At 44.0% G+C, this 27,343-nt stretch overlaps 1 protein-coding gene across 3 annotated transcripts in view; it reads right to left on the minus strand.

Moving 5' to 3' along the window:
* Positions 1-21,894, minus strand: part of TUBGCP3 (tubulin gamma complex associated protein 3) — a 94,920-nt gene extending 73,026 nt beyond the window's left edge. The window contains exons 1-3 of one of the 3 annotated variants that reach the window (XM_009192254.3): positions 21,614-21,894; positions 3,130-3,237; positions 25-92 (exon numbers count right to left, since the gene is read on the minus strand). In XM_009192254.3, coding sequence (XP_009190518.1) covers positions 25-92; positions 3,130-3,237; positions 21,614-21,689 — 252 coding nt within the window. In that variant the 5' untranslated portion in view covers positions 21,690-21,894. 3 annotated transcript variants of the gene reach the window in all.
* Positions 21,895-27,343: the final 5,449 nt, after the last annotated feature.

A 27,343-nucleotide genomic window follows, 5' to 3' on the forward strand; every position in this document is an offset into this window, starting at 1 on the left:
GACTTCCAGAATTCTGCACTGTACCTGTGAATGAAGTTTTCTGTGGAGTTCTGAAAATAATGCAGCATCTGCTTCTCTTCGTTGTCGAATAACTGAAAAGACAGAAAGAAAATAAGCGTAGTAATTACAAACACCAAAATTCATTGTATGATACTATTTCACCTACAATAACATAACTCGCAAGTGATGAATTCAGAGTCAAAAGCCATTGTCAAATTAGATGATGAGCAACTTTTAAGATCTATGAATCCTATCAATTCATCTAACTCCCTGACATTTGTAAAGTATGGAAAATATTAGGCTGGGATCAAAGAGTTTATGTGAAAATTAGGTAAGGTAATAGAAATAATGGGAGTACTTACAGTCCATCTACAAATATTAATCAACAGTAAGGCAAACTATGATCACTGTAACTAGTTAACAGTAGTCACTTGGAGGTAGGGATGGAAAGTGAAAATATCAGGAATCCTGAATCCAAGGACAGTAAACAAGTACAATATTCATGGTCATTCATTCTACTTGGAAACTACACATCCTAAACATTTTTATTAAGATACACAGCAATGTTTCACCTTGTTTTAGTATTAAATGTCATAATCAATTACTGTTTCAAAATAAAATTCAAAATAGCTTATTAATTTTCATCCACCAATTCATCTGATTAACAAATGTCTTTGGCTGTTCCAGCTACACTTACAAATTATCTGAAAGCAGCTGCAGCGAATGAGAAGTTCATTCTATGTTCTGTTCCATGAAGGAGGAGAAGCTGCGGTCATATTGGGTTCCCTGGGGGAAGAGAACTCACTTTGCTCACATTTACAACACTGCAAACACCACCTGTGTGCAGGTGCCTCTCAAAGAAGCTGTTACACCCACTAGAAAAGGTGCCACTTTCAAAGGCTAACTTATAATTTCAACACTCTCTAATGAACCTTTGTATTTATCCCATTTTAGTAGTATGACTTTATAAAAAGCTCATCAGTCAATCACATTTAGCATTAAATGTTCTAATTCACTTGTACGAAGACAATGATTGACTCTACAGACAACCCCACATTCTTTAGTTAAAAAAGGATTTTGGTATGAAGCACATACCAGAGATTACATAATGTAATTGTAACTGTACATTCGACTCTTCCTATATAGAAAAGGAAAGCTATCTTAAAATATACTATGTAAAATGCATTAAACAAAATGAATGCAATTAAAATTTGATATAATTTACTGTATTTACAACACATAAACAGATTCCAATTACAACCATGAAATCAAGCAAGTGATGCTCTTTCTATAGAATGAGATTGGCACTAATTCATACATGCACTACAGTCACAGCACAATAAAATAAGAAAAATGAACACATAGTATTTACAAATAAGTGATGTTTCTCTATTAAATTCCTTCTCTATTAAATTATACCACATCTCCAGTTACAATGTACCCCACCTGCCAGTGTGGAAAATGTTTGTCACACATGATCACTTTTGCAATTTGTTTCAATATAAAACACGAGCACTTTATATTTGAGGTCGGTTATATCAAATGGAAAATTAACTTTTCTGTATTATTCCAGAGAGCAGAGCTACCATAACTCAACTAATCTATCAACAACTGTAATCAAATTTCAAACGTCTCAGCATTCGTAAGACATGACAAATAAACAGTGTCCATCGCGGGAGAGGACTACAGGTGTTGAAGAGCTGGTGCTCACTGGAGGTTCCCAGGAAGAGCTGGGACACCTGCTGGGACACCCCAGAGGCACCCAAGTCAGTCAACACACAACACGCCTTCATCTCAAAACACGACACACACAGGAAACACAAACTCTACATTGTTACAGTTTTCTCCTTTAAAAGGAAAATCCCAGACTCCCCTGAAGATCCATTGCAGCAATGTAGCTGTCAGTTCTTTAAGTATGAGTTTAAACAAACTTGATTTTTAGCTACTGACACATGCATAGTAGCATGTTTAAATACGGGTAATATGCTCACCCTGAGGCCATGAAATGTGACTTTGTAAAGGAAACGGGCTGTTAATGCAGTACCTAACTGCTGGAGTCCTCAGTAATCATCTCAAACGGGTAAAATGGTTTAGGTTTCAAGGACAGTATAGTGTTCTCATGTTGTTTTACAGACATTGAGGAAAATAAATTTTAATATATTAACAGCAGTTTAAATACCCCATTTTTATTCCCCAGCGCTCTGCATCGTAACAGCAGATGGATCACTTCAGACTTCCACTGCTCATCCAGCCCTGAACTATGTCTAGGTGAAGTACTCTGGGTCACACCTTCAACTCTATCCCCAGCTGACTTGCCATCTAGTGCGGTCACACAGTTCTAAAATGGGACCTCCACAGACCATGGGCCAAACACAGTTCGTAATGCAACCGCCAGGTGTGGAAAACTGTGCCATGCAGGACTTCTAGAAGGTGTTATTACTGAGACCCAAGGCCAAACGGGCTTCTAGAAGGTGTTATTACTGAGACCCAAGGCCAAATGGGCTTCTAGAAGGAGTTATTACTGAGACCCAAGGCCAAATGAACTTGTAGAAGGAGTTATTACTGAGACCCAAGGCCAACGCCTACTCCACTTGGGCAGTTTAACGGGGAGGCCCAGCAAGGAAATGCACTGACCTTCGCGCAGGCCTCTTTTCTAGGCCAACTGAAAGGCGCCACTCCGTTTGGGTTATACAGTCCAGAGAACTATAAGGATGGAGAGCTGGCCACCTGCAAAAACCACCTTTCAAACAGGACTGCTCATGTGTGGCGGCTCATTACTCAGAGCCGAGCTTCCCACTCAGGCTCTCCAGAGGTGAAGCGGGGCGGCAGAGCCCTGCCAGGGATAATCAGATAATCTACTCGCCAGCCAAGAACTAACAAATGGAAAGCTTTCTTCTCTAAGGTGCCAGGATTTGCAAAAGCTTTATGCACCATCCCAGAATTAAACATTCTAAAGTACTATGTTCTAATAGTTCTGACTCTACAACAGAATTGACTTGTCCTTATTTTGTACCAATATTAAAATGTGCTTGGGAACTACATACACACCTACAGACATGCATACATACATCTGCTTAAGTTCTGACAAGTTTAAGAATCCACCACATGACATTTAAGAAAAATACGTACGCTCTTTCTTGATTTTTTCAGCTACTAGAAATTCATCTCTTTCAACAGTTGGGGCGAAGTTGCTGCCAATCACCCGCACAGCATACTGGAACTGCTGGGCTACATCAGCTGAAAGGCAAACAAAAGGATGTGGATTGTTACCAACCAGGTTAAGTTCTGGTCACCAGAAGCTTCCAGTTCAAGAACAATGAACTAGTAGTAACATCTATCTTCCATTTCCCCGAGGTCTTAACTGAGAGGACAGAAAAGCTATTAAGAAATCAAAACAGAATGAATGAATGAAATAAGAGTTCAATTTAAAATAAGAATGAGAACAGTAACATACCAGAGTCTGAAAAATCCTAGATGACAGAAAACAAACTGGCTCAGTAATCACGAAAAGAAAAGGAACAGAAAGGGTCACATCCCAACACATGAACATGAGGAGGAGGCCGGGTCAAGAGAGCCTCTGAGAAGCTCCCAGGTCAACAAACACAAAAAGCCAGAAGAGGGTCACTCAACAGTCAAAACGGACAGTTAATTTGCATTTGCACCTCTAGATGAAGATGACAGCTTAAACACATGTGCCTCCACTCCCTTCAAAAACATCATAAAATTGAGGATAAAGGAGTTTTTAAAACTAAAAGCATAAACCAACAAGGACAAAGAAAACAAGGCAGAAAGGAATCAGAAGTCAAAAAATGTGAGAAGCCGGACTGCAGATGGATGTGTGGTAACTGATTCAAGAGGACAATGAAACCTGAACACTAAATGTCTGTCAGACTAAGAATGGGGAGAGGGGAGTAGGAGGAACAAATGTCAAAAAGAAATACAGTTCCCACTGCAGAGCCCAAGCAGGCTCAGGAAAGGAAGGAACTGGATACTCTCAGGATGCACGAGCAAGCAGGGCTGAAGGGGGAGACCTGGCTGCAAGTCTGGATGGAAAGAGAGTCCTGGGTCCTCCACCCAATCCCACACTGCCAGACAGCCACCAAGACCCGCCCAGCAAGCCTGGTCTGGATGGACACTAAGGTAGCCCCGGTCACTAAGCAAAGGTGACAGACAACTCAGGGACCCCCAGTCCTTCCCAGAACGCCAGGATGCACAATTTGTCTATGGGAAAACTGATCAGCCCAAGAGAAAAGAGAGACAGACAGTGATGGGTGGGGATCCCCAACAAGCAGATGGGTCTTAGTCCAATTCAGGCAGACCACAGAGATACTGCAGAACTGGTTCCAATCACCACATTAAAGAAAATATCACAAACGGTGAGTCACATGAAACGTTTGGTTTCCCAGTGCATATAAAAGTTAGGTTTAATATACCATGGTCTATTAAGTATGGAACGGCATTATGTCTAAAAAGAAAAAAACATATACACACCTTAATTCAAAAATACTTTCTTGCTTAAAAATGCTAATCATCATCTGAGCTTTCAGCAAGTCGCAATCTTTTTGCAGGCAGAGGGTCTCACCTTGATGCTGACAACTGCTGACTGACCAGGGCGGTGGCCTCACCTTGATGCTGACGACTGCTGACTGACCAGGCCGGTGGCCCCACCTTGATGCTGACGACTGCTGACTGACCAGGCCAGTGGCCTCACCTTGATGCTGATGACTGCTGACTGACCAGGGCGGTGGCCTCACCTTGATGCTGACGACGCTGACTGACCAGGGCGGTGGCTGCTGAAGAATGGAGGGGCTATGGCAATTTCTTAACATAAGAGAACAATGAAGTTTACCACATCGATTGGCTCTTCCTTTTGTGAAAGATTTCTCTGTAGCATGTGATGTTGTTTGACAGCATTTTACCCACAGTAGAACTTCTTTTTGAAACCGAAGCCAATCCTCTCAAACCCTGCCACTGTTTTATTAACTAAGTTTATGTAACATTCTAAATTCTTTGCTGTCATTTCAACAATCTTCACAGCACTTCAGCAGGAGTAGGTTCCATCTCAAGAAACCACTTTCTCTGCCCATCAACAAGAAGCAACTCCTCATGCGTTCACATTTTATCAAGAGATTGTGGCAGTTCAGTCACATCTTCAAGATCCTCTTCTAATTCTACTTCTCTTGCTATTCCCCCACCACATCTGCAGTTCCTTCCTCCACTGAAGGCTTGAACCCTCAAAGTCATCCATGATGGCTGGAATCACTTTCTTCCAAACTCCTGCTAATGCTGACAATTTGACCTCCTCCCGTAAACTCCTGTTAATGCTGACAACTTGACCTCCCCCCATGAATCACAAATGATCTTAATTCTAGAATGGTGAATCCTTTCCAGAAAGTTTTCAATTTACTTTGCCCAGATCCATCAGAGGAATCTCTATCTATGGCAACTATAGCCTTATAAAATGTGTTTCTTAAGTGAAAAGATTTGAAAGTTGAAGTTACTCTTTGGCCCATGGGCTGCAGAACAGATGCATGTAAGCAGGCAAGACAACTCCAGATGCATTCTCAACGAGCGGTAAGCAATCTTTTTCTGAGCTGCAGACCTTAACAGTAGGCTTGAAATATTCAGTAAACCGTGCTATAAAAAGATGTGCTGTCATGTAGGCTTTGTCGTTTCATTTCTAGAGCACAGGAAGAGTAGATTTAGCATAACTCCTAAGGGCCCCGGGATTTCTGGAATGGTCAGCGAGCACTGGCTTCAACGACTTCAGTCACCTGCTTCGTTAGCCCCAGACAAGAGAGTCAGCTTGTTCTTTGCAGCTCTGAAGGAAGGCACTAACTTCCCTCTAGCAATCAAAGTCCTAGATGGCATCTTCCAATGGAAGGGTGTTTCACCTACACTGAAAATCTGTTGTTAGAGTAGCCACCTTCCTCAGTGATCACAGCTAGATCTGGATGACTTGCTGCTTCATCTTGCACTTTTATGTTACGGAGATGGCTTTTTCCCTTCAATCTCATAAACTAAAAAACCCTGCCAGCTTCAAACTTTTCTTCTGCAGCTTCCTCACCTCTCTCAGCCTTCAGAGTTAGTGTCTTGCTCGAGATTAGGTTTTGGCTTAAAGGAATGCGGTGGCCGGTCTGATCTTCTATCCAGACCACTCGGATTTTCTCCATATTAGCAATAAGGCTGTTTCAATGTATTGCTCCTGTGTTCACTGGAATAGCACTTGTAATTTCCTTCAAGAACTTTTCCTATTCAATCACAACTTGACTAACTGGCAGAAAAGGCCTAGATTCTCACGTATCTCAGCTTTTGGTATGCCTTCCTCACTAAGCTTAACCATTTCTAGCTTTTGATTTAAAGTGAGAGACATGTTACTCTTCATTTCACTTGAACACTAATTTCTTTTATTATTATTTCTTCTAAAAAACAAAAAGCGGGATACACGTGCAGAACGTGCAGGTTTGTTACACAGGTACACGTGTGGCAGGTTTGTTACACAGGTACACGTGTGCCATGCTGGTATGCAGCACCTAGTGACCCATCCTCTAAGTTCCCGCCCTCACCGCCCCCCACCCTCCAACAGGCCCTGGTGTGTGTTGTTCCCCTCTCTGTGTCCATGTGTTCTCACTGTTCAACTCCCACTTATGAGTGAGAACAAGTGGTGTTTGGTTTTCTGTTGATTACTAATTTCATTTAAATAGTAAGAAGTCACTGTAAGGCTATTAACTGGCCTAATTTCAATATTGCTGTGATTCAGGAAACAGAGAGGCCTGAGGAGAGGGGGCGCGGCAGGGAACCCTTGGTTGACAGAGCAGTCAGAACATACACAACATTTTTTTATTAAGTCTGTGCACTTCATGGCACCCCAAAACAATTACAATAGTAGCATCAAAGATCACAAGTTACACATCAACGTAACAGATATAATAACATGAAAAAGTCTGAAATACTGTGAGAATTTCCAAATATGACACAGAGATACAAAGTGAGCGCATGCTGTTGGAAAAATGGTGCCTAAAGACTTGCTCAACGCAGGGTGCCAAAAACCTTCCAATTGTCAAATAACACAGTATCCGTAAAGGACAATAAGATGACGTGTGCCTGTCCTCCACAAGGAAGCTCAGCACTGGGCAAATGCTGCCCTAGCCAAGACCTTCCAACAACTCCACTCTTAAAGATGAAAAGAACAGGTATCACCAGACACCCGAGGGCACCATCTAACACAAAAAAGAGACAAACACAAGAAGGAAAAAAGGAAGCTCTAAGAAAAAGTGACAACATAGGAAATAAGAAAATGGGGGGAATATGTACAAAAACAAAGAAGCTATAATGGCCTACGAGATTAGACATAACACATCCATGAAATAAAACAGGATGCCATAAATTCAGAGAAGACAAGCTCTTGAATATTAAAAGTATGAAGGCAGATGTTTTTTAAAATAAGTAGAAAGCTTGCATTTAAAATTGAAGAAGTATCTCAAAAACAAAAACAAAAAGGCAAAAAGACGGAAATTAAGACACAAGGAAATCACCAGATCAGGCCAGGCAGAAGTGGGGAGGCAGAAACCTGGAGTGCAATACATGTCCAAAGAAGTCACACAAGACAGAAAGGATGATAAGGGAAGGGCCTGGGAAGTTACATGGTTCACAGAAACTGCCTTAGCCCATGAAAAAATCCAGGCTGTCATCTCTGCAGAGGCAAACTCCCAATCTGAGGAACTCCCACCCTCAGTACAAGGGATCTGGGAGAAGAATGGTTCCCCACTACAGTCTCAGCAGTAAAAGAATGTCAAGGGTCAGGAAGAAATACTTAGGAAAGCCTCCACCTTCCGAGTAAAGCAATCACTTCGATAAGTGAATTGGAGTTGGCACCAGGGTGGGATAGCCTGCCTGTGTACCCAACTTCTAGGACTCCAGAAGTCAAGCTACCAGTAGATACCTCCAGATCCCCGCACCCCCTGACCACTGAGTGCTGGGCCCAGTTCAACCTGAGATGCAAACGAGCAGCCCAACAGGGCAGTGCCCAGCTGCATCCGCCAGCAAAAGCCAACACTGTTCTCCATCCGAGGAAGGAAGTGGAACTATGAGTGGCATCTGGAAATCCAAGTGAGCAGTCTGCGCTCAGTGTGGCGTCCCCTGCCCAATCCACAGAGAACCTTCAAGTGGGCACTCTGAGCTCCCAGTGTGGCTTCCCCTGTCCAATCCATAGAGAATCCAAATCCCCAGAAATGTAAGAAAGGATTTAAGGAAGACATAAACAAAACCGGAAAAGTGGACCTAAGAAGGGCACTCTTGGTGAAACAGAAACTGAAGAATCCCTGAAAGATGTAAAGAAAATAAACAGGATTGACTTGAAAGAAGGAACTACAGACAGAAGTCATCTCAGTCAAGACAGAGTAAGCACACTCCACTACTGATGGCAAAAAACGTAAAACTGGCAAATTTACATAAAACACCTCTAAAAAGACTCTGAACAATGGGTAAGAGGAGCAGACTGGGTATGAAACTCATGGATCAAAGGAAAACCTGGAGTGACTTCCCCCATTTTTGCTTTTTGATATTTTGTTTATGTGTTTGCTGTCTACGACACCAGCTGGGGCCGGGTAACACTCCAAAACCCAAACCACAAACAAGCAAAGACTGAAACACCTCCAATCCAGGCCCAGTCTCCCCAGCCAGGGCCCAGGTGGGGAGGGCGGGAGGAAGCACCACCGCTCTCCCAGCCCTGTGCCAGGCTACCGGCCCCTTCCACCTTCACTCAGGGGCACCCCCACAGTGGGCTGCCCCATTCCACACTTGGCAAGAACCAATAACGGCCCCAAGACTCCATCACAAGGCTGGCAGGCTGCGGGGTTTGGATTTTAGCCAGAACATGAGGAAGTGTGTTGGGAACCAGAGAGTGAGAGCAGCAGCACAGAAGGGGAAGCTGGAAAAAGGCACCCCTTAAAGCTATGTGCTGTCGAGAAGGAGCCCAACTGAGACATGATGAAAGACATCCTTCGGCCGGGCACGGTGGCTCAAGCCTGTAATCCCTACACTTTGGGAGGCCGAGACGGGCGGATCACAAGGTCAGGAGATCGAGACCATCCTGGCTAACATGGTGAAACCCCGTCTCTACTAAAAAACACAAAGAAAAAAAAAAAAACTAGCCGGGCGCGGTGGCGGGCGCCTGTAGTCCCGGCTACTCGGGAGGCTGAGGCAGGAGAATGGCGTAAACCCGGGAGGCGGAGCTTGCAGTGAGCTGAGATCTGGCCACTGCACTCCAGCCTGGGCGACAGAGAGAGACTCCATCTCAAAAAAAAGAAAAAAAAAAAAAGAAAGACATCCTTAAAAATGAAAGGATGAAGAAAGTCCACAAAAACACTATTCAAAATGAACGTGAACTGGCTATATTTCTATCAGACAAAGTAAACTTTAGACTAAGAAAAATTAACAAGGATAAAGAAGGGACCACAAAATGATAAAAGGGCAATTCACCAAGATGACATAGCAGTTCTAAACGTGAACACTCTATACAGCAGAGCTGTAAGACACATGAAGCAAACTCTAGCAGAACTGAAAGGAAAAACAGACATTCACAAATACATCTGCAGATACCAAGGGGCATTTCTCAGTAATCAAAAGAGCAAGTGAAGAGAAAACGAGCAAGGATATAGACTTGAACACCAACAACCAACTAAACCTAATCGGTATTCACACAACAGCCCACCCCACAACCAAACAACACACACTCTTTTCAAATGCCCGTGGAACGTTCAGGACAGACTGAATTGTGGGTCACAAAGCAGTTTGATTAAACAGAAAACAATAAGATTATTCAAAGTATGTCCTCTAACACTAACAGAATTAAACTAGTAATCCTTAAGAGAATGGTATCTGAAAAATCTCCAAATATCTGGCAGTCAGTCAACACACACATGGGCCAAGGAGCCAATGAGCCAAGAGCGCCACAGCCACTAGAGCTGGAAAAGGCGACGCAGCACCCCCTAGAGCCTCCAGGGGGAGCCCAGCCCTGCAACCTGCAGTTAGCCCACAACACTGCCTTTGGCTCTGGCCTCCAGAAACACACAGGGATAAATGAACTACTTTGTGGTAATCTGTTACAGCAGTCATAGGAAAATTATATATGTCCCTTTCATTATTTAAATTAAACTTTATTTAAAAGGTTGTTTTATATCGTTACATTTTATTGCATCTTCACAGTAACAACTACAAGACTTAAAAATTCATGGAATGAATGTAATTCTGAACAGTTAAAAAATTTAATGGAAGCAAGGTTGAGCTGTCTGAAGAAAGGTGAGAACAAGCCTCAAACTGGAAAAACTGCTACTCCTTTCTCTTTCTCTATAAAGGTCCTAGAAATCTCTCGGGGAAAAGCCTCAAACTGCAGTAAATGCACTTTCAAGGGGTTGCAGTAGAAGAAAGCAATGCAACTTCTTACTCCAAGAGCAAGCACTTCAAACTTGCAGTCATAGGCGAATCAGTTCTGGAGACCTAACGCACAGCATGGGGACGGCAGTTAGTGACAATGGATTGTGTACTTGAAATCTGCTGCGAGTAAATCAGGTTTTTCTCAGCACACACACACACACACACACACACACACACACAAAAACGGGTACCGAGGTGAGCTGATGAACATGTTAACTAGCTTCATTGTGGTAATCATTTCACAATCCATACATACATCAAAGCAACACATTGCACACCTTAAATATATACATTTTGGATTTATCAATTATACCTCAACAAAGTTGAAAAAAAATACATGGGCAATAAAAACTGTCAAGGAAAATTAGAAAATGAATTGAATGAAAATAAAAACACAACATACCAAAATATGTGAGATGTGGCTAAAACAGTCCTTAGAGGAAAATTTACAGCATAAAATGCTTTCTTTAAAAAGGAAGATAGACCTCAAATCAATAATTTCAGTTTATACGATAAAATCTGGAAAAAGAACAAAGTATACATTAGGAAATTAAAAAAAAAAAACAGCAATCAATGAAATTTACAACAAAAAATGGTGGGGGGGAAAATCAATGAAACCAAAATCTGGATTCTTAAAAAAAAAAAAAAAGAAAAAAGAAAAAAAAGGACAATAGAATTGATAAACCTTTACCAGACTGACCAAGAAAAACAAGACAAGACACAGAATCAGGAGGGGATATTGCCACTGACCTTATAGAAATTTAAAAGATAATAAGGGCTAAGTAATTTATGTAGACACTTCACTCTCAAGGAAGTAGCTAAAACATAACTCCACATTGTAAGGGTGGGCTGGGCATAGTAACTTTCTTCCAAAGAGCACAATACAAGCAGAAAAAAGAGAGTCACTCACAGCAGAGAAACCTGGCACACACACCTTAGCCAAGCGAGGAAGGTCCCTTTCAAGAATGATGAATCACCCTGGTGGCAGGTACCCTCCATAGGATGTGATGAAAATGTCACTTCACCTCGGGGGTCTTCCTCCCAAAAATACATAACCCCAGTCTAGTCATGATAAAAATATCAGACTCAATTGAGGTAGTCTACAAATAACCTTTAATCCTCAAAACTCTCAAGATCATGGAAAAAAAAAAAAAGTCTGAGAAATTGTCAATTTCAAGAGGAGCCCAAAGAGACAAGACAATTGAATGGAACATTCCTAGAGGGAGCCTAGAGACAGCAAAAGGCCACTGAGTGATAACTGAGGAAATCTAAATAACTACGGAGCTTCATTAATACTAGTGTATCATTACTGATTAATTCTAACAAGTGCACCACGGGAATGTAAGATGCTAATAATAGATGAAATGGTACTGGGCTTACAGAAACTCTATATTTGCAATTTTTCTGTAAGTCTGCAATCATTCTAAAATAAAACTTTTTTTTTAATATATTAATGCCAAGACTCACTTTTCACAAATTCTGATTTTATTAGTCTGGAGTGGGGGGCCATGGCATCAACATTTTTTAAAGGTCCGTTTTAAAACTTTTAGTCTTCAAGATAAGAAAGCAACTAAAATGTGAGGGGGGAAAAAACTTTCTTGGTAAACTCAAAAATGAATTTCAACCTATATCACATGCCATATATGAAAATTTGTTGGGAAAAGCTGAGTGTTGGGAGAAGCTGAGGCAGGGCATGTCTGACATCATGTAAAAGAGTCTTGGAACATGTCCGGGGTCCAGGGTCTAAAATCCCTTGTGGCCTCTGGAACACCAACTTCTGCACTAAAGGGTGGAAGAAGGCTACCCTGATGCACCATAATTTAAGCCCAGGGCATAAGACCCCTCGTGGCTTGGATAGAATCCAGGGCTCGTGGCTATGAAATGTGTCTAGACTTGCTGGCTCCTTGCTCCTTGCTCTCCTAGGATCGACTGTTAACTTGAGTTAAAAGAACCTGCTCTCCATTATCTCAAGCAGCAGAGCATATGCTAAACCATCACAGCTATAAATCATGTGCTTAATGCAACGTGACCTTTCGACCCCCACATTCTCACCACCTGTTTCTTTGTCTGATCACCAATAAATAGTCTGGGCCTCCAGAGCTGGGGACCTTCACAGCCTCCACACTTAGCCATGGTCCCCTGAACCCACCTTCTCTCTCAAACTGTCTTTTCTCATTCCTTTGACTCCACCAGACTTCGTCACCCCCACGACCTCGTGTTGGGGCTGATCACCCCAACAAAAATTAACTCAAATAAAAGAGTAAAATATAAGCCCCTCTTAGAAATAAAACAAAACAAAAGAAGAAATCTTGGCAACTTTGAGTTTGGCAGAGTTCCTACATGACACCAAAATGATGACCCCATTTTTTTAGAAATTCATAAATTGGCCTTCATTGAGATTAAAAACTTTTGCTTTGCAAAAGACACTGTTAAGAGAATGAAAATACTGAGAAAAAAAATTTGCAAAACACAAAGACAAAAAAAAGTTTTGAACGGATAATTCACCAAGAAGACATATGAATGGCAAAACACACACACACAAAGATGTTCAACATCACTAGGAAAATGAAAATTAAAACCACACTGAGATATCAAAACACACTTGCTAGAACAGCTAAGATAAAAACCACAAACACTGCTGAGTGCCAGTGGGGCCATGGCATCCCTGGAGCGCTCCCACACTGCTGGTGCGGAGGCAAAGCAGCCACAGCCACACTGGAAGAGAGTCTGGCAACTTCTGAAACCAATGAGCATGCACCTGCCCCGAGGCCCAGCAACCCCACTTGTAGGTGTTTATCCTACAAAACTGACTTATGTTCACATGAATGTTCATAGCAGCATTATCCATAACTGCCAAAAATGGAAGCAAGCCAAATGTCCCTCGCTGGTTAAATGGATAAACTGGTTCATCATACAATGGAACACTACTCTGCAATGAAAAGGAATGAACTATTGATAGGGCACTGTAAATGCACCTCAAATGCGTTATGCTAAGTGAAAGAAACAAGTCTCAAAACTTCTGACTGCACACTGTATGACTGCATTTACACGAAATTCTAGAAGCGGGGACGTCCACAGACACAGGACAGTGGCTGCCAGCACAAAGGCAAAATGGTAGCACAGAGGAAATCACTGTGAACCTAAACACTGAGAATTTTTTTTAATGGGCTAAACAGCAGAATGGAGATACTAAAGGACACTTTAAATGCAAGCTGGAAAAATCAAACACAACAAAAGACAGAACAGTTAGAAATTATGAAGAAGAATAAAATAGTAAAATTTTTCTATCATTAAGAAAAAGTCAGCCTAGCATGGAGGCTCATGCCTGTAATTACAACACTTTCAGAGGCTGAGGTGGATCGCTTGAGCCCAGGAGTTTGAGACCAGCTCAGACAACACAGCAAGACCCATCTCAAAAAAAAAAAAAAAAAATTTCTAAGTATGTCACTAGTTTTGAAAAAAAATAAATTTTAAAAAAAGAAAAAGTCCTCAGATTGAAGAGATGTAGATCTCTGATGACTCTGCTTAATCTAAGTGTTAATTCAGGTAAATTTTTAAGTTCCACACCTAGACACATTATTGCAAAATTTCAGAACATAAAAGATTTTTTAAAAATCCTAAAAGCTACCAGATACAACTTCAAAGGAGTAAGAAATGGATTAACATCAGACTTCTCAACCATCATGAAAGAATACCTTCAAAGTGGGCAGAGGAAAAACACTTCAGACCAAAATGTCTCTATCTGACTGATGATCCAAGAGTTCAGGAATAGGAGCACGAAGGGAAATAAAGACATTTTCAGACTATTAAGTACTTATTTAGATCGGCAAATCCTGTCGATTCTATTCCTAAAAGCAAATCCCAAATATAATCACTCCACAGCTACCATCCCATTACAGGAAGTCTCCTGAGGAGCTGGTCACCTGCTTCCACCTTTGCCCCCTTAGAGTGAATTATCCACCCAACAAAGTGATCCTCTTAAAATATAAATATTATCATCACTCTACTCACTCACCCCCCATCACACTCACAACAGAACCCAAACTCCTGGCCCCAGCAAAGGGAGCCAGCCCCTCGCTCCCCACATTTCACTCCTGCTATTCCTGGAACACACCAAGCTCACCTCCAGCTTGGCGCCCAGCTTGCTCTTTTCCACATCCTCTCAGGACTCACACCCCCCATCATTCTGTCTCTATTCTAGCTAAAGCAGACACAGGTGCAGTGTGTCAGCAAGGATCCAGGGAATGCCTACATGGTGGGGAAAGGAACAAAATTAAACCTAAAACGTTTTGTGTGGTCACAGGGTCGGGGTAGTTTTTATTTTTTTCCTTACATTTTTCCACACTCTCTGAATTTTTACCCTGAGTATGTATTAATTTTATAAATATTAAAAGTATCATCGAAAAGTTTCCTTAAAAAGTTGTGTCACTATTTTAGTTAAAATTTTTTTTTTTTTCCCAGACAGGGTCTCACTCTGTCGCCCAGGCTGGAGTGCAGTGGTAAGATCTCGGCTTCCTGCAACTTCTGCCTCCCAGGCTCAAGTGATCACCCACCTCAGCCTCCCAAGTAGCTGGGACTACAAGTATGTACCATGCCCAGCTAATTTTTACATGTTCTATAGAGACAGGGTCCCATCATGTTGCCCAGGCTGGTCTCAAACTCCTGGGATCAAGCAATCCTCCCGCCTTGGCCTCCCAAAGTGCTGGGATTACAGGTGTGAGCCACCACACACAGTAAAAATTATTTTTAGGTTACCATTTTCACACTCAAGTACATCACATAAATATCCCCACTCCAAATGTTTTATATACTTTTCAGCTTTCTCCCACCAAAAAGTCAGGAACTCTTCAATACCAGAAACACTCTCCTCTTCGCCTCCTCACTTTCTCTGCACCTCAGATGGACGTCGTCATTTCACTCCCACTTACCTCTTCAGCCACACCTGGGTCTCCCTGTCCTCTTACCAACCAAATTTCCAGTCTATCCTTCTTTCTGATTATAAAATATTTTCAAAATCCAACAGTTACTTATTAAACCAAATCTACTTAATCTGTGTTTCAAAGGGAAAAGCACAGAATCTGGACTACTAAAGAAATTAGCCATGGCAATCAATCCTTGTTTAGTGAACCTGTAATCAAAGAATAAGCTGGGAAAAATCAAGCAATGTCCACCACACAATTCTGGTTTAAATACTCCTAAAATATTGTTCAGTGTTTAAAGTATAACTAAACTCAATCAGTAACTCAATGAATAACTTCTAAGTACTTACTACAGGCCAAACACATCGGGCCCTAACAATATGATGTACAGTGGTTAACGAGACGGACATAAACACAACAAATGTGGCACATGAGTACCCAAGGCAGACTGTGATAAGAGCGTCAAAGAAAATGAGGGCACTATGACAGCTCACGACTAGGAGGACTCATGAAGTAGATGCTGAGGGAGGGCCTTGCAGGAAGCGCCGTTAGCCTGGCAGCCAAGGCTGCCGCATGAGGAGCCCCGGGAGCAGAGAGGGGAACCCACAGGGAAGGGCGACACTGGACACTGCTGCTGCAGGAAGGCTGTGCCACGGGGCTCTAAATGCCACTCAGCCAGTCACTCCATTGAGAACCCCAGGTGACAAGGTCCAGATGTAGATCTCTGATGACTCTGCTTAATCCAAGAGTAAAAAATAGAGTACTCCATCTTTTTGGCCACAAATCACCTCAGGAGTGGTCTAGTTCTCCCACCTCTAATCTGCTCTGGGTGTGTGAGGGGTGGGCAGTTCTCAGGTTCCCGGGAGGGGAGTGAAGACTCCTCTGATGATCCTCTGAAAATATTTCAGTGAATGCAAGGGCACGCTGCCTGACCAGAGAGCAGTGCTGCTGAGTTGTACACTCTAAACACAAGAGCAGATAGCAGTGAGACGCCGTCCCACAGGCTGGGCCATGACTTGTCTCTATCAAGCACACAGAGAAATTCGCCATCGAATTCAATACTTAAGAGCAGGGATGAATTAATTCAAAATACCAACCTGTGGAATCAGAAACCTGGGTTCCAACCTCGGCCCCGCAATTTCCTAGCTAGATGATAGTGAGCAACTACTTAATCTCTCAGTCTCAGTTTTCTCATCTACAAAATGAGGTTCACCATAATTCTACCACGGTATAAGCACAACATCCAGCATATTTTAAGTTTTCTATAAATGTTAGCTATTTGTATTATTATTAACCTGAAAATATTATTTAAATACATACTATATCTACTACAGCCATTAAAATCACAACTCAAAAAATGCACCCAATTTTTAACCTTAAGCAAGACAATTTGGTCTTCATCCTGAAGATTATTAGTAGAGAGCAAATTAAGCCATTAACAGATTCGATGAGATTGATTTTCTAGAAAGGACCCTCTGACTGCAGAGGAGAAGCGGAACTAGAAGAGATACCAAGCCAAGGCAAGACCCTCAGCTGGAATTGCGGAACTCAGTCCCAAATGTGAAGGCTCCAGAGACACCTGGATGTGGGCCCAAGAGCTTTTAAACAAAAAAGTTGCCCTTTGTATCCCCAAAAGATTCTATACACCCTCAGGTTAAAAATGACAACCGAACTTCAAGATGCACAAAAATAAATGCGACTCAAGTGAATACAGAAACTCCACAGTTGGGTGCTTTCTCAAGATTCAAAAAACTGCAGAAAAGTTGAACTGTTTGGGAAGACCTAAGTTTCTGCCTTCCTGTTTCTTGTCTACAGTGTGGCTTATTTGTTCCACACTCCTGCTTTTCTGAAGGATGGGGGAGGTCAGGGGGGAGTTGGGAGTAAGCCACAGAGCTCAGTAGAGGAACAGAGCACATCCACTAGCCATCCTTGACTCCAGATGCAAGTCAGAGTAACTTTCACGCATTTTAATGTTTCAGATGCCAAGCGCCAACAGAGACCTACAGGATCAGAAGCCCTAGAGATGGAGCCCACAGTATTAATTCTGAGTAGGTCCCACATTTAGAGAGTTTAAAATGAAAAGGCATGAAGTTAGATACCACAAAAAGTCCTGTTCTCAACCACTGGCCACCAGTTCCCCCTCCCACAGGCAATCAACGTCCTCAGGTTCTTGTGTAATCACAGGTGATCCCAATGCATGGCTCTAGTTGAAAAGCAATGCTCTAAAACAGCAAAAACATTACTCTGGATGTGTGGTTCTCAAACTTTTTGGTCTTGGGGCTTGTTTACACTATTAAGATTGAGAACTCCAAAAAGCTTTTGTTTATGTAGGTTGTATCTATCCATAGTTACCATATTAGAAATTTAAACCAAGACAATTTTTAAATTTTAACTTATTTAAAAATAGTAAATCCATTAAGTACAACTTGAAACAAAGCCTGAAACTCTGAAATTTTAATACACAGCTAATGTATATCTTAATACACATGTAATACACATTGATCTTCCCAATGATGTAATTACATAACCAAAGGAAGATCGCGTGGTATTTGGAACTTCATCAAAAGCTCTTTATCGTTTTGGAAAATCACGAAATCAACACCACTTGTCGTACTGAATCACCAAAACAATACTCCTTTATCTTCTGCTAGTGGCTTGTAGTACAGTCAATAGAGGTCTTGCATATTATGGCAATCATCTTCGAATATGTGGTGTACTGTAGTCATACCTGAACATTTACGATGAAATACTTATCTAATATAAATTCCTCTTTATGTATTCTTTACCTCATAGAAAAAGGATTACAAAGTAGCTATGAAAAGAAGTGTAACCTCTGACAGATTTGAAACACTAACATCAAGCACACTGCTTCCAATGATAAGAATAACTACCCAAAGACATAATAAATAAATGTGCTCCCAGGAGGGGCAGGGATATGAAGACAGGATTTGACTATGACTGGCTGGCAGTATGTGTTTCAAGCAAATTCACAGATGTTATAAGTTGGAAAAGGTGGTAAATCACGCTTATGTTAACTTTATAAAATTGTCAAGCACCATTTTATGTAGGTGCTTTGCTTCTGAAGGTCCCTTGAAGTCAACTGTTTAATTTTTTAAAAGATACCTTATAAAAATGTGATTCGTATGAAATTCTCATTAAAAGTAACAAGTACCTATCATGCCTTGATTTCATAGTACTAAAGAAGCAATGTATTACAAAAGCATAAGGCCAATTGTTGGTAACATGTCATCAAAGAATAATTAATCAAATGTTCTCTGGAGTTACCAGATAAAATGCCCACTAATCAAATTTTTTAACATCAAATATTGTAAAGGTAGTAATTAATATTGCTCCTTTGCTCACTAAGGTATAACAAATGAATGAACAAGGTAAGCTACTATTTATAAATTCTTCAGTAAATAACAGCATAATTTAAAATTATATCATAAATGCTTGACAATCCTAGCTATCTAGAACACAGCAAAAACAGCATCACCTTTAATGGATTTCATGACATAATTTATTCAGAAAGGGCCGGGCACAGTGGCTGGCACCTGTAATCCCAGCGCTTTGGAAGGCCAGGGGTGGGGGGCAGGGAGAGATCACTTGAGGTCAGGAGTTCGAAAGCAGCCTGGCCACATGGTGAAACCCCATCTCTACTAAAAACACAAAAATTAGCCAGGAGTGCTGGCATACACCTGTAATCCCAGCTACTCGGGGACTGAGGCAGGAGACTGACTTGAATCCAGGAGGCAGAGGTTGCAGTGAGCCAAGATCAGGCCACTGCACTCCAGCCTAGGTGACAGAGCAAGACTCCGTCTCTAATAAATAAATAAATAATTCAGAGAGGACCCTGCCAGGATTTGAGAGCCCACTTTTAATTTAGACACAATTCTAAATGGGAAGACAGTAGGATACAGAATTTTGCTGAAAAGAAGCTTTTCAACCTCTTAGAAGGGGCAAAACTTTTATATCAAAGAATCTTCAATGTTTAAAAATAAAAAAAAAAAAAACGTTTTTGGCCGGGCACGGTGGTGGCTCACGCCTGTAATCCCAGCACTTTGGGAGGCCGAGGCAGGACGATCACGAGGTCAGGAGACCGAGACCATTCTGGCTAACACGGCGAAACCCCGTCTCTACTAAAAATACAAAAAATTAACCGGGCGTAGTAGCGGGCGCCTGTAGTCCCAGCTACTCTGGAGGCTGAGGCAGGAGAACTGCGTGAACCCGGGAGGCGGAGCTAGCAGTGAGCCGAGATAGCGCCATTGCACGGTAGCTTGAGCGACAGAATGAGACTCTGTCTCAAAAAAAAAAGTTTTTAAGTTGAGAAATACCATTTTAGCTCACGACGAATGACTTTCAAAATCCAATTATGACAATGGGAATGTATAAATGTGTGGTTTATCCCTAGAACAAAAAACTCTGGAACCACTGGTACAAGGAAAACACTGACATTAAGTTGGATAAGTCCTATCAATCTTAGTTTTATCTGATTCCCCCTATGACGAGGAACATGAAACATGAGAAAGGAAACTCAGTGTGCTAATGACAAAAACAAAGGAGGGCAGGCCATGCTCATAACTCAAGGCCTTTTCGTTGGTTCTCTCTACTCAGAACCTTCCCCAGATGTTCAAATGGCCCTCCCTTACTCCATTCAGGTCTCTGTAAATATTTCAGAGGCTTTCCCTCACCTGTCTCTTCTATTTCTTTTTTTTTTTTTTTTTTTTTTTTTGAGGCGGAGTCTCGCTGTCGCCCAAGCTGGAGTGCAGTGGCGCAATCTCAGCTCACTGCACGCTCCACCTCCAGGGTTCGCACCGTTCTCCTGCCTCAGCCTCCCGAGTAGCTGGGACTACAGGCGCCCGCCACCACGCCCGGCTAATTTTTTGTATTTTTAGTAGAGACTGGGTTTCACTGTGTTAGCCAGGATGGTGTCGATCTCCTGACCTCGTGATCTGCCTCTCTCTATTCCTTTACCGTACTTTTTCACCACAGTACTTATTGCTAATTAACATGGCTGGTTTATCATCTGTCTCTTCCACTAGAGTGTCAGATCTGTGGGAGGAATGACTTGTGCATCTGCATCACCAGCACTTAGCATAGTTCCTGGGAGGAACTTTGAGGACGGGGTTGTCCTCAAAGATTTCTTAGATAAATAAAGAGATAAAATGAAACTTTACAAAATGTAGCAAGAATTGTGTGAAGTCACTCATTTAATAGTAACACAAAATAATTCATGATTGCCCAAAGATTATCATAGAACATCCAATGAATTACACGCAGTAATTGTCATGAAGCATAAAAAGTCAAAATGCATTCCCAGTACTTTAAATGTAACTTTGAAGTCTTCCTTCAAAAACTGAATAACTTCTTTTCCACATTTTGGTCCTTAAGACGTAACACACTTGCTTCCATTACTCAGAAAACTCCCTCACGGTGCATACTCACCCTCCCCCCCACCAACCTGGCCAAAACACGGAGCAAGAAATGGCATCCTGTACCATTTCTTTCAAAGTACCTCGGCTACAAAATGGTTTTGCCTACTGTATAGGATTAGTTTAGCTTATTAGTAACAATATTCGCCATGTGAACTTTCCCAGAATAGTTTTATATCAAATCCAACCCTCACCCCTTTAAACAGTAGAAAATATGGCAGATAACAGTCGTTAACACCCCATTCCCATAATGCTCAAGCCTGTTAAACTTTCCTAATGAAAAGGGACGATGATGTGACTCTCCAGCACCCCGCATGCTCCTCCGCGGCGCAGCCGCTCTCTCCACCCCACGCAGCATGAACCCAAAGGCACGCAGAGGCGCCCTCCCCTGGCGTGTGACACCAGAGAACCGGCATAAATTGGCGAGCTGGCATTCCTCCCATCCTCACTGACGGACCCGCGCGCGGAGTGAGCGGTGACTCAGCCCGCTCCGGCCCGGACTCCGCCCTCCCGCCTCCCGGCCCCGCGCTCTGGCCCCGGCCTCGGGCTCTCCACTCCCTCCGTCCCGGTCCCGGCCCCCAGCCCTCCGCTCTCCTCCCTGGCTCCCTGACCCCCGAGCCCCAGCCCTCCGCTCTCCTCCCCGGCTCCCTAACCCCGGAACCCAGCCCTCCGCTCCCTCGTCCGGGCCCCACGTCCTCGGCCCGTCCCCAGCCCTCTGCCCCGGCCCTGCATCCTCGTTCCTCCAGCCCCGGGACGTATTAGGGCTGCACGCGCAGGGAGTGGCCCCCGGGGTGGGTCTGCAGGCCCCGCGTCGCCCGGCCCCTCTACCTTCGCTCCTGCCCAGGATCCTGCAGCACAGGTTCTGCAGCAGAACGTTCGGCGACTTCTGGTCCGGGGTCGCCATCCTTGCCCGGGACTGTGCGCGGGGGTCTGGGCAGAGCCGCCACCGCCGCCGCAAGCGCAGGGACCGCGGCCCGCGCCCTCCCTGCGCCCCTCAAGCTCCCGGCTCCCGACAGGCTAAGGCGCGAGCGCCGCCGGCCACCAGGGCGCCATTTTAACGGAACCCGCCGAAAGCGCGGGCGCTTCCCACAATGCCCCGCTTCTTCCCTGCGCCGCGACCGCGCGTGCGGCTGCCTAAGCGTTCCCGGCCCTGCCCTGCGTATTCCCCCGGCTGCTGCCCGTCCGGCCGGGAAAGTTCCGGGCGACAGGTGGCCCGAGGCCCTCGAGCTGCGCGGACAGAGCGGCCCTGGAGTCGCGAGCGTCACGGGCTTCCTTGGAGAGCACTTGGTGGCCGGTAGCACCTTAAAGGCCATAATTTGGTGTGTTTATATGGGGGCGTGTGTGTTAACGGCATTGGTTTGATTCACGCTTCTGATGAAAGCCGCCTGTTTAAAGGGTGCAGAGGGTTATGCGGTGTGGCAAGTCACCTGCTACTCTCCAGCAGGCGCCCTGCTCAGGCCCGACCTCACACCGCCGCGCAGGCCGCTCCCCCAGGCCCGGGTGACTGGGACGTCCTGGGAAAATAAATCAATCACGTACGGAGTGAGAGAACAGGAGAAGACCTACCGAGAAAAGGATCGATAAGCGGACAATTACACCAAGCCATCTTCAGTGCAATCGTTAAAGCTTACACATGGGTGCACGCTTGGGAGCCGTGAGCTACCATGTTAAAAGGCCAACTTCCTGAAGGAAAAATGATGGAAAGAGATCCCAAGATCCCATGAAATGGAAGAGGGAGGACAATCCAGCTATCCCAACATCCCAGCTGAGGCCAGCCACACATGTGACTGTCTGCAAGGCCCGTCGGGACTGGGTCCAGCTCAAGTTCCAGAGTTGTTAGCAAGTAAAACATTTGTTGGCGTTCTGACTCAAAAACATGGAGACAAAGCAGACTTGTAGGATATTACAGTCAACAACTAGACCTTGCAGCTAAAGGACTGCCTCCTTGCATGAAGCAACAACCATCACAGCTCTGCAAGAGCAACCAAAGCACCAAGGATGCCATCACCCCTCACTGCTTTCAGTCCACATTCTGTGGAAGCGCTTCTAAACCTGCACCACACTCAACACGATCAGTTAGTAACTGGCTTCTTATGAAGTTATTCTCTCAGCCCCATACTACAGTGTCCAGATGTCATCTACATTCTGCCACCCTCTCCCCCACCTTCAGCTGAAACGCTGCATGACTGCATCATCTTTGACCAGCTGTCTCCTAGGACAGACATACAAGAAACCCCCCTCACTAACGCTGATGTTATTTGGTTTACAGATGGCTCTTTCTTAAAGGATGCAGCTGGAAGGTATTACACTGGCTATGCCATAGCGCCTTTGCCCAAAGAAATGGAAAGTGCTTGTCTTCCAGGAGCAACCATCTCAACAAACAAATAGCATTAATTAGAGCATGTCAGTTGGCAAAAGGAATAACTGCTAATCTTTATACCGATAGCAGATACGCTCAGAGTCGCTCATAATTTTGGAATGCTATGGAGACAAAGAGGATTTTTAACCTTTTCTAGTCAGCCCACAAAAAAAATGGGTGCCTTTTTTTGAATTATGGGAAACCATACTATTGCCAAAATCATTAGCCATTATCAAGATTCCAGGCCTTTCAAAGACACTCAAAAAAGCAAGATAAGCCAGTTAGCAGATAGTATAGCAAACAGGGTGACCATAAACCTATCTGAACAAAAAGATCAAACCATTTTGGCCTTTAAGGAAGTTAGATTTTTATGTAAAATTAGCTCAATCCAAATCTCCAACTCATACTTCCAACTAAGTTACAACCATCTTTCTTTTCTTTTTTTTCTTTTTCAGACGGTGTCTCGCTGTGTTGCCCAGGCTGGAGTGCAATGGCACAATCTCGGCTCACTGCAACCTCCAGCTCCTGGGTTCACACAATTCTGCCTTAGCCTCCCGAGTAGCTGGGACTACAGGCGCCCGCCACCGTGCCCAGCTAGTTTTTTGTATTTTTAGTAGAGCGGAGTTTCACCATGTTAGCCAGAATGGTCTCGATCTCCTGACCTCATGATCCACACACCTCGGCCTCCCAAAATGCTAGGATTACAGGCGTGAGCCACCGCACCTGGCCCAGCCGTCTTTCTTAATGTGCATACACGATGTAACTCACTGGACCCTGATAAGATTATTGATTTCTTTAGGAGAACAATGTCATCAGAAACCTTCTCCAACTGTTTCTCTTAGGTATACAGTCACTGCTGTCTTCCCAGAATATAATGCAAGGAAACCTTGACCCAGTTCTCCAGGTCATTTCCCTTTACCAGAAGGCCCTTTTGAGGTCTGGCAACTAGATTTTTTCAGCTACTAACATCACAAAGATACAGGCACATCCTAGTGATGGTTTGTGTATTTTCTCATGGGCAGAAGCATTTCCATGCAGAAAAGCAGCAGCCTGAGCGGTAAGTAGTTATCTTAGAGAAAATTATTTCGACTTGGGGAATTCCTCAAGAACTTCATAGCAACAGAGGCACTCATTTCACTGCACAAATAATCCAGTCAGTATGCAAAATCTGGCCCATTTTCCAGCATTTCCATTGTGCCTATCACCCCAGTCATCTGGGTTAGTAGAATGCACAAGCAGAATAATCAAAACTCAATTGACAAAATTAACTGAAGTTTTAAAACTTCCTTGACTGGGAGCACTTTCTTGTTTTTGCTTCACCTAAGATCAGCCCTTATGGGTAAATGCCAGCTGTCTCCATCTGAAATTATAATGGACAGACCTATGAAATTGTCTCCAGGAAACTGTAAATCAATGATATTAGAAAGGGACAGGTTGTAGTATTGCAGCAGCCTCATAAGGCACCTAAGTAAAAACTGTTACTTAGTCAAAGACTCTCCACATTGAGCTCCAAGAAGCAAAAACTCAAGGACCACATACTTCAGCCAGGAGACTTTGTAGGAAATAGCATCCTTTAAAGGACTTTCTCCACGAAAGAGGAAGGAACCTTATCAGGACTCCTAACCAACCCTTGTGCCACTAAGCTTAAAGGAGTTGATTCCTGGATACCTGCCACCCATGTAAGGAAAGCTGCTTTGCCAATTTGGACTTCATCTTGGATTGGTGATCTAAAACTAAAACTCTCCAGTTCCAACAAGGATGAGAAGAAAACAACATCTGAGGCGATCAGCCTTCTCAAGACACCTGACCAGGCCTGTATCTTAATGAGAATCATCATTAATAGGTGAGGAAGGTCTTCCTTTACAAGTTCCCACCACATTTCCTTCTTTTTGTCCCTAGTTCTTATGTTTTGTTGCTGCTATCACCAGCCATTGCCCATGAAGCAAACATCTTGCAGTAGGCTTGGGCCTGTGCTAGTCAATTACAGGACAACACTTGGTAGGTGTGTGGCCTCACGCCCCTTTCTGGTGGTTCTGGCAGCTCCTCTTCAAGGACAATGGTAGACAGAATATCAGAAATGTGTCTGTGTTTCTCAGGAACAGTCATTGGTGCTTAGCACTAGTATGACGAAGGCTAGTGTGCATCACTGGTCTATTAATAATACTTTGCGGCCGGGCGCGGTGGCTCAAGCCTGTAATCCCAGCACTTTGGGAGGCCGAGACGGGCGGATCACGAGGTCAGGAGATCGAGACCATCCTGGCGAACACGGTGAAACCCCGTCTCTACTAAAAAATACAAAAAAACTAGCCGGGCGAGGTGGCGGGCGCCTGTAGTCCCAGCTACTCCGGAGGCTGAGGCAGGAGAATGGCGTAAACCCGGGAGGCGGAGCTTGCAGTGAGCTGAGATCCGGCCACTGCACTCCAGCCTGGGTGACAGAGCCAGACTCTATCTCAAAATAATAATAATAATAATAATAATAATAATAATACTTTGCAAAGCAAAAGCCATAGGAAGAGCTTTTCAGTAAAAGGAACCAGTACACATGCCTTAATGCTGGTACTACGCCAACCGAGAGATTAGACCACTCAGTATTGGGATGGCATAACACAAACTTGAGATGGTTTCACCTGGCTTACCCTCTCTTTTGGTCAACTTAGTCCACTTGCCCCTTTACATTGGGAACAAAAGAATCACATCAAAGATCCCTGGCCCAGTAGCACTGGAGATATGGGATGGAAACCCAGAGAACAGTGCATGCACGCCATTGTGTTACAGAGTCCTGGAGATACGGGGTGGAAACCCAGAGAACAGGGCATCCACGCCATTGTGTTACAGAGTCCTGGAGATACGGGGTGGAAACCCAGAGAACAGGGCATCCACGCCGTGGTGTTACAGAGTCCTGGAGATACGGGGTGGAAACCCAGAGAACAGGGCATCCACGGCATCCGCATGCGTGGTGTTACAGAGTCCTGGAGATGCGAGGTTGGAAACCCAGAGAACAGGGCATCCACGCCAGTGTGTTACAGAGTCCTGGCCGGAGTACCACTGAGTGGGCACAGTGACCAGGTGTTTACTGGTTGACTCCAAATGGAACATCTGGACTCTGTGACAATGACCTGTGGCCATGGCTACCCCCAGGGTGGCCAGGACAGCGTTCTCTGCATTATGCCTGGACACAGGATGGAATAGTTCACAACCGGCATAGATAGTAGATAAAACTAGGTAGTCTGAATAAAGTACGGACTTTGACTAATAATGTTTCAATACTGGTTCTTAAATGTAATAAACGACACACTTTTAATCTGTGCATTGTGAGGCACTGAGCGGGAGGGGCCGGCTGCCAGGTGCCGGGTGGTGGGTGGGTCAAAGGCCAAACACCGTCTCCACCAGGCAGGTGTTACTCCCGGCAGGAGTAGGAGCCAGAGGCCTCACGGAGGGTGCCAGCCCCACCCCAGTGTTTGACTTTCCCCCACAGCACTGGGTGAAGGTTAAGGTGTGTCTGTGAAGACAGCAGTGAAGGAATACTGTCTCACTGCCCAGAGAGCCCCTAACAAAAGGCTTCTGCCATTCTATGGCCCTGGAGTCAGGGGAAGAGCGAGAGGGAGGCAGCTTAGAGTGGAAAAGTGCTGAATACTGAGTCAGAGTGGGAAAATGTCTTCCAGGCCCCCTGATAAGGAGGCTTTGGCAGAGGTACCTGAGACAGGCCTCAGCCAAGGGACCCGTGTGGTCTCGGAAGGAAGGTGCCTGGGCTGGGCACAGGGGATGCCCAGGGCACCCAGGTCCTTCCCTACAACAGCCTTCAGACACGGCAGTGCACTGGCCACACACCATGAGGCAGCCAGGTGGGGCCTTTGTCATCGCCCGTGGTCAGACCTGAAAGATCCCACAGGCATTTGGGCTGCAGCCAACTTTCCAGGCAGCATGTTGCATTCCAACTCTGTTTCAATAAAACTAGTTTCAAAAAAGAAAGAAACATTTCAAAATATTGATGGGATGCTGCTAAGTTTTGATCCTTACATTAGAAAGGAAGAGGTAAAAGGAATAGTTTAAGCTTCTGCATCAGGAATCTAGAAAAGGAAAACCAAATCAAGCTCAAACTAAGTAGAAGGAAGGGCAACAAGATCAGAATGGACGCCGGGCGCGGTGGCTCACGCCTGTAATCCCAGCACTGTGGGAGGCGGAAGTGGGCGGATCACCTG

This window comes from Papio anubis, chromosome 15 (assembly GCF_008728515.1).
Source record: "Papio anubis isolate 15944 chromosome 15, Panubis1.0, whole genome shotgun sequence".
Taxonomy (NCBI): domain Eukaryota; kingdom Metazoa; phylum Chordata; class Mammalia; order Primates; family Cercopithecidae; genus Papio; species Papio anubis.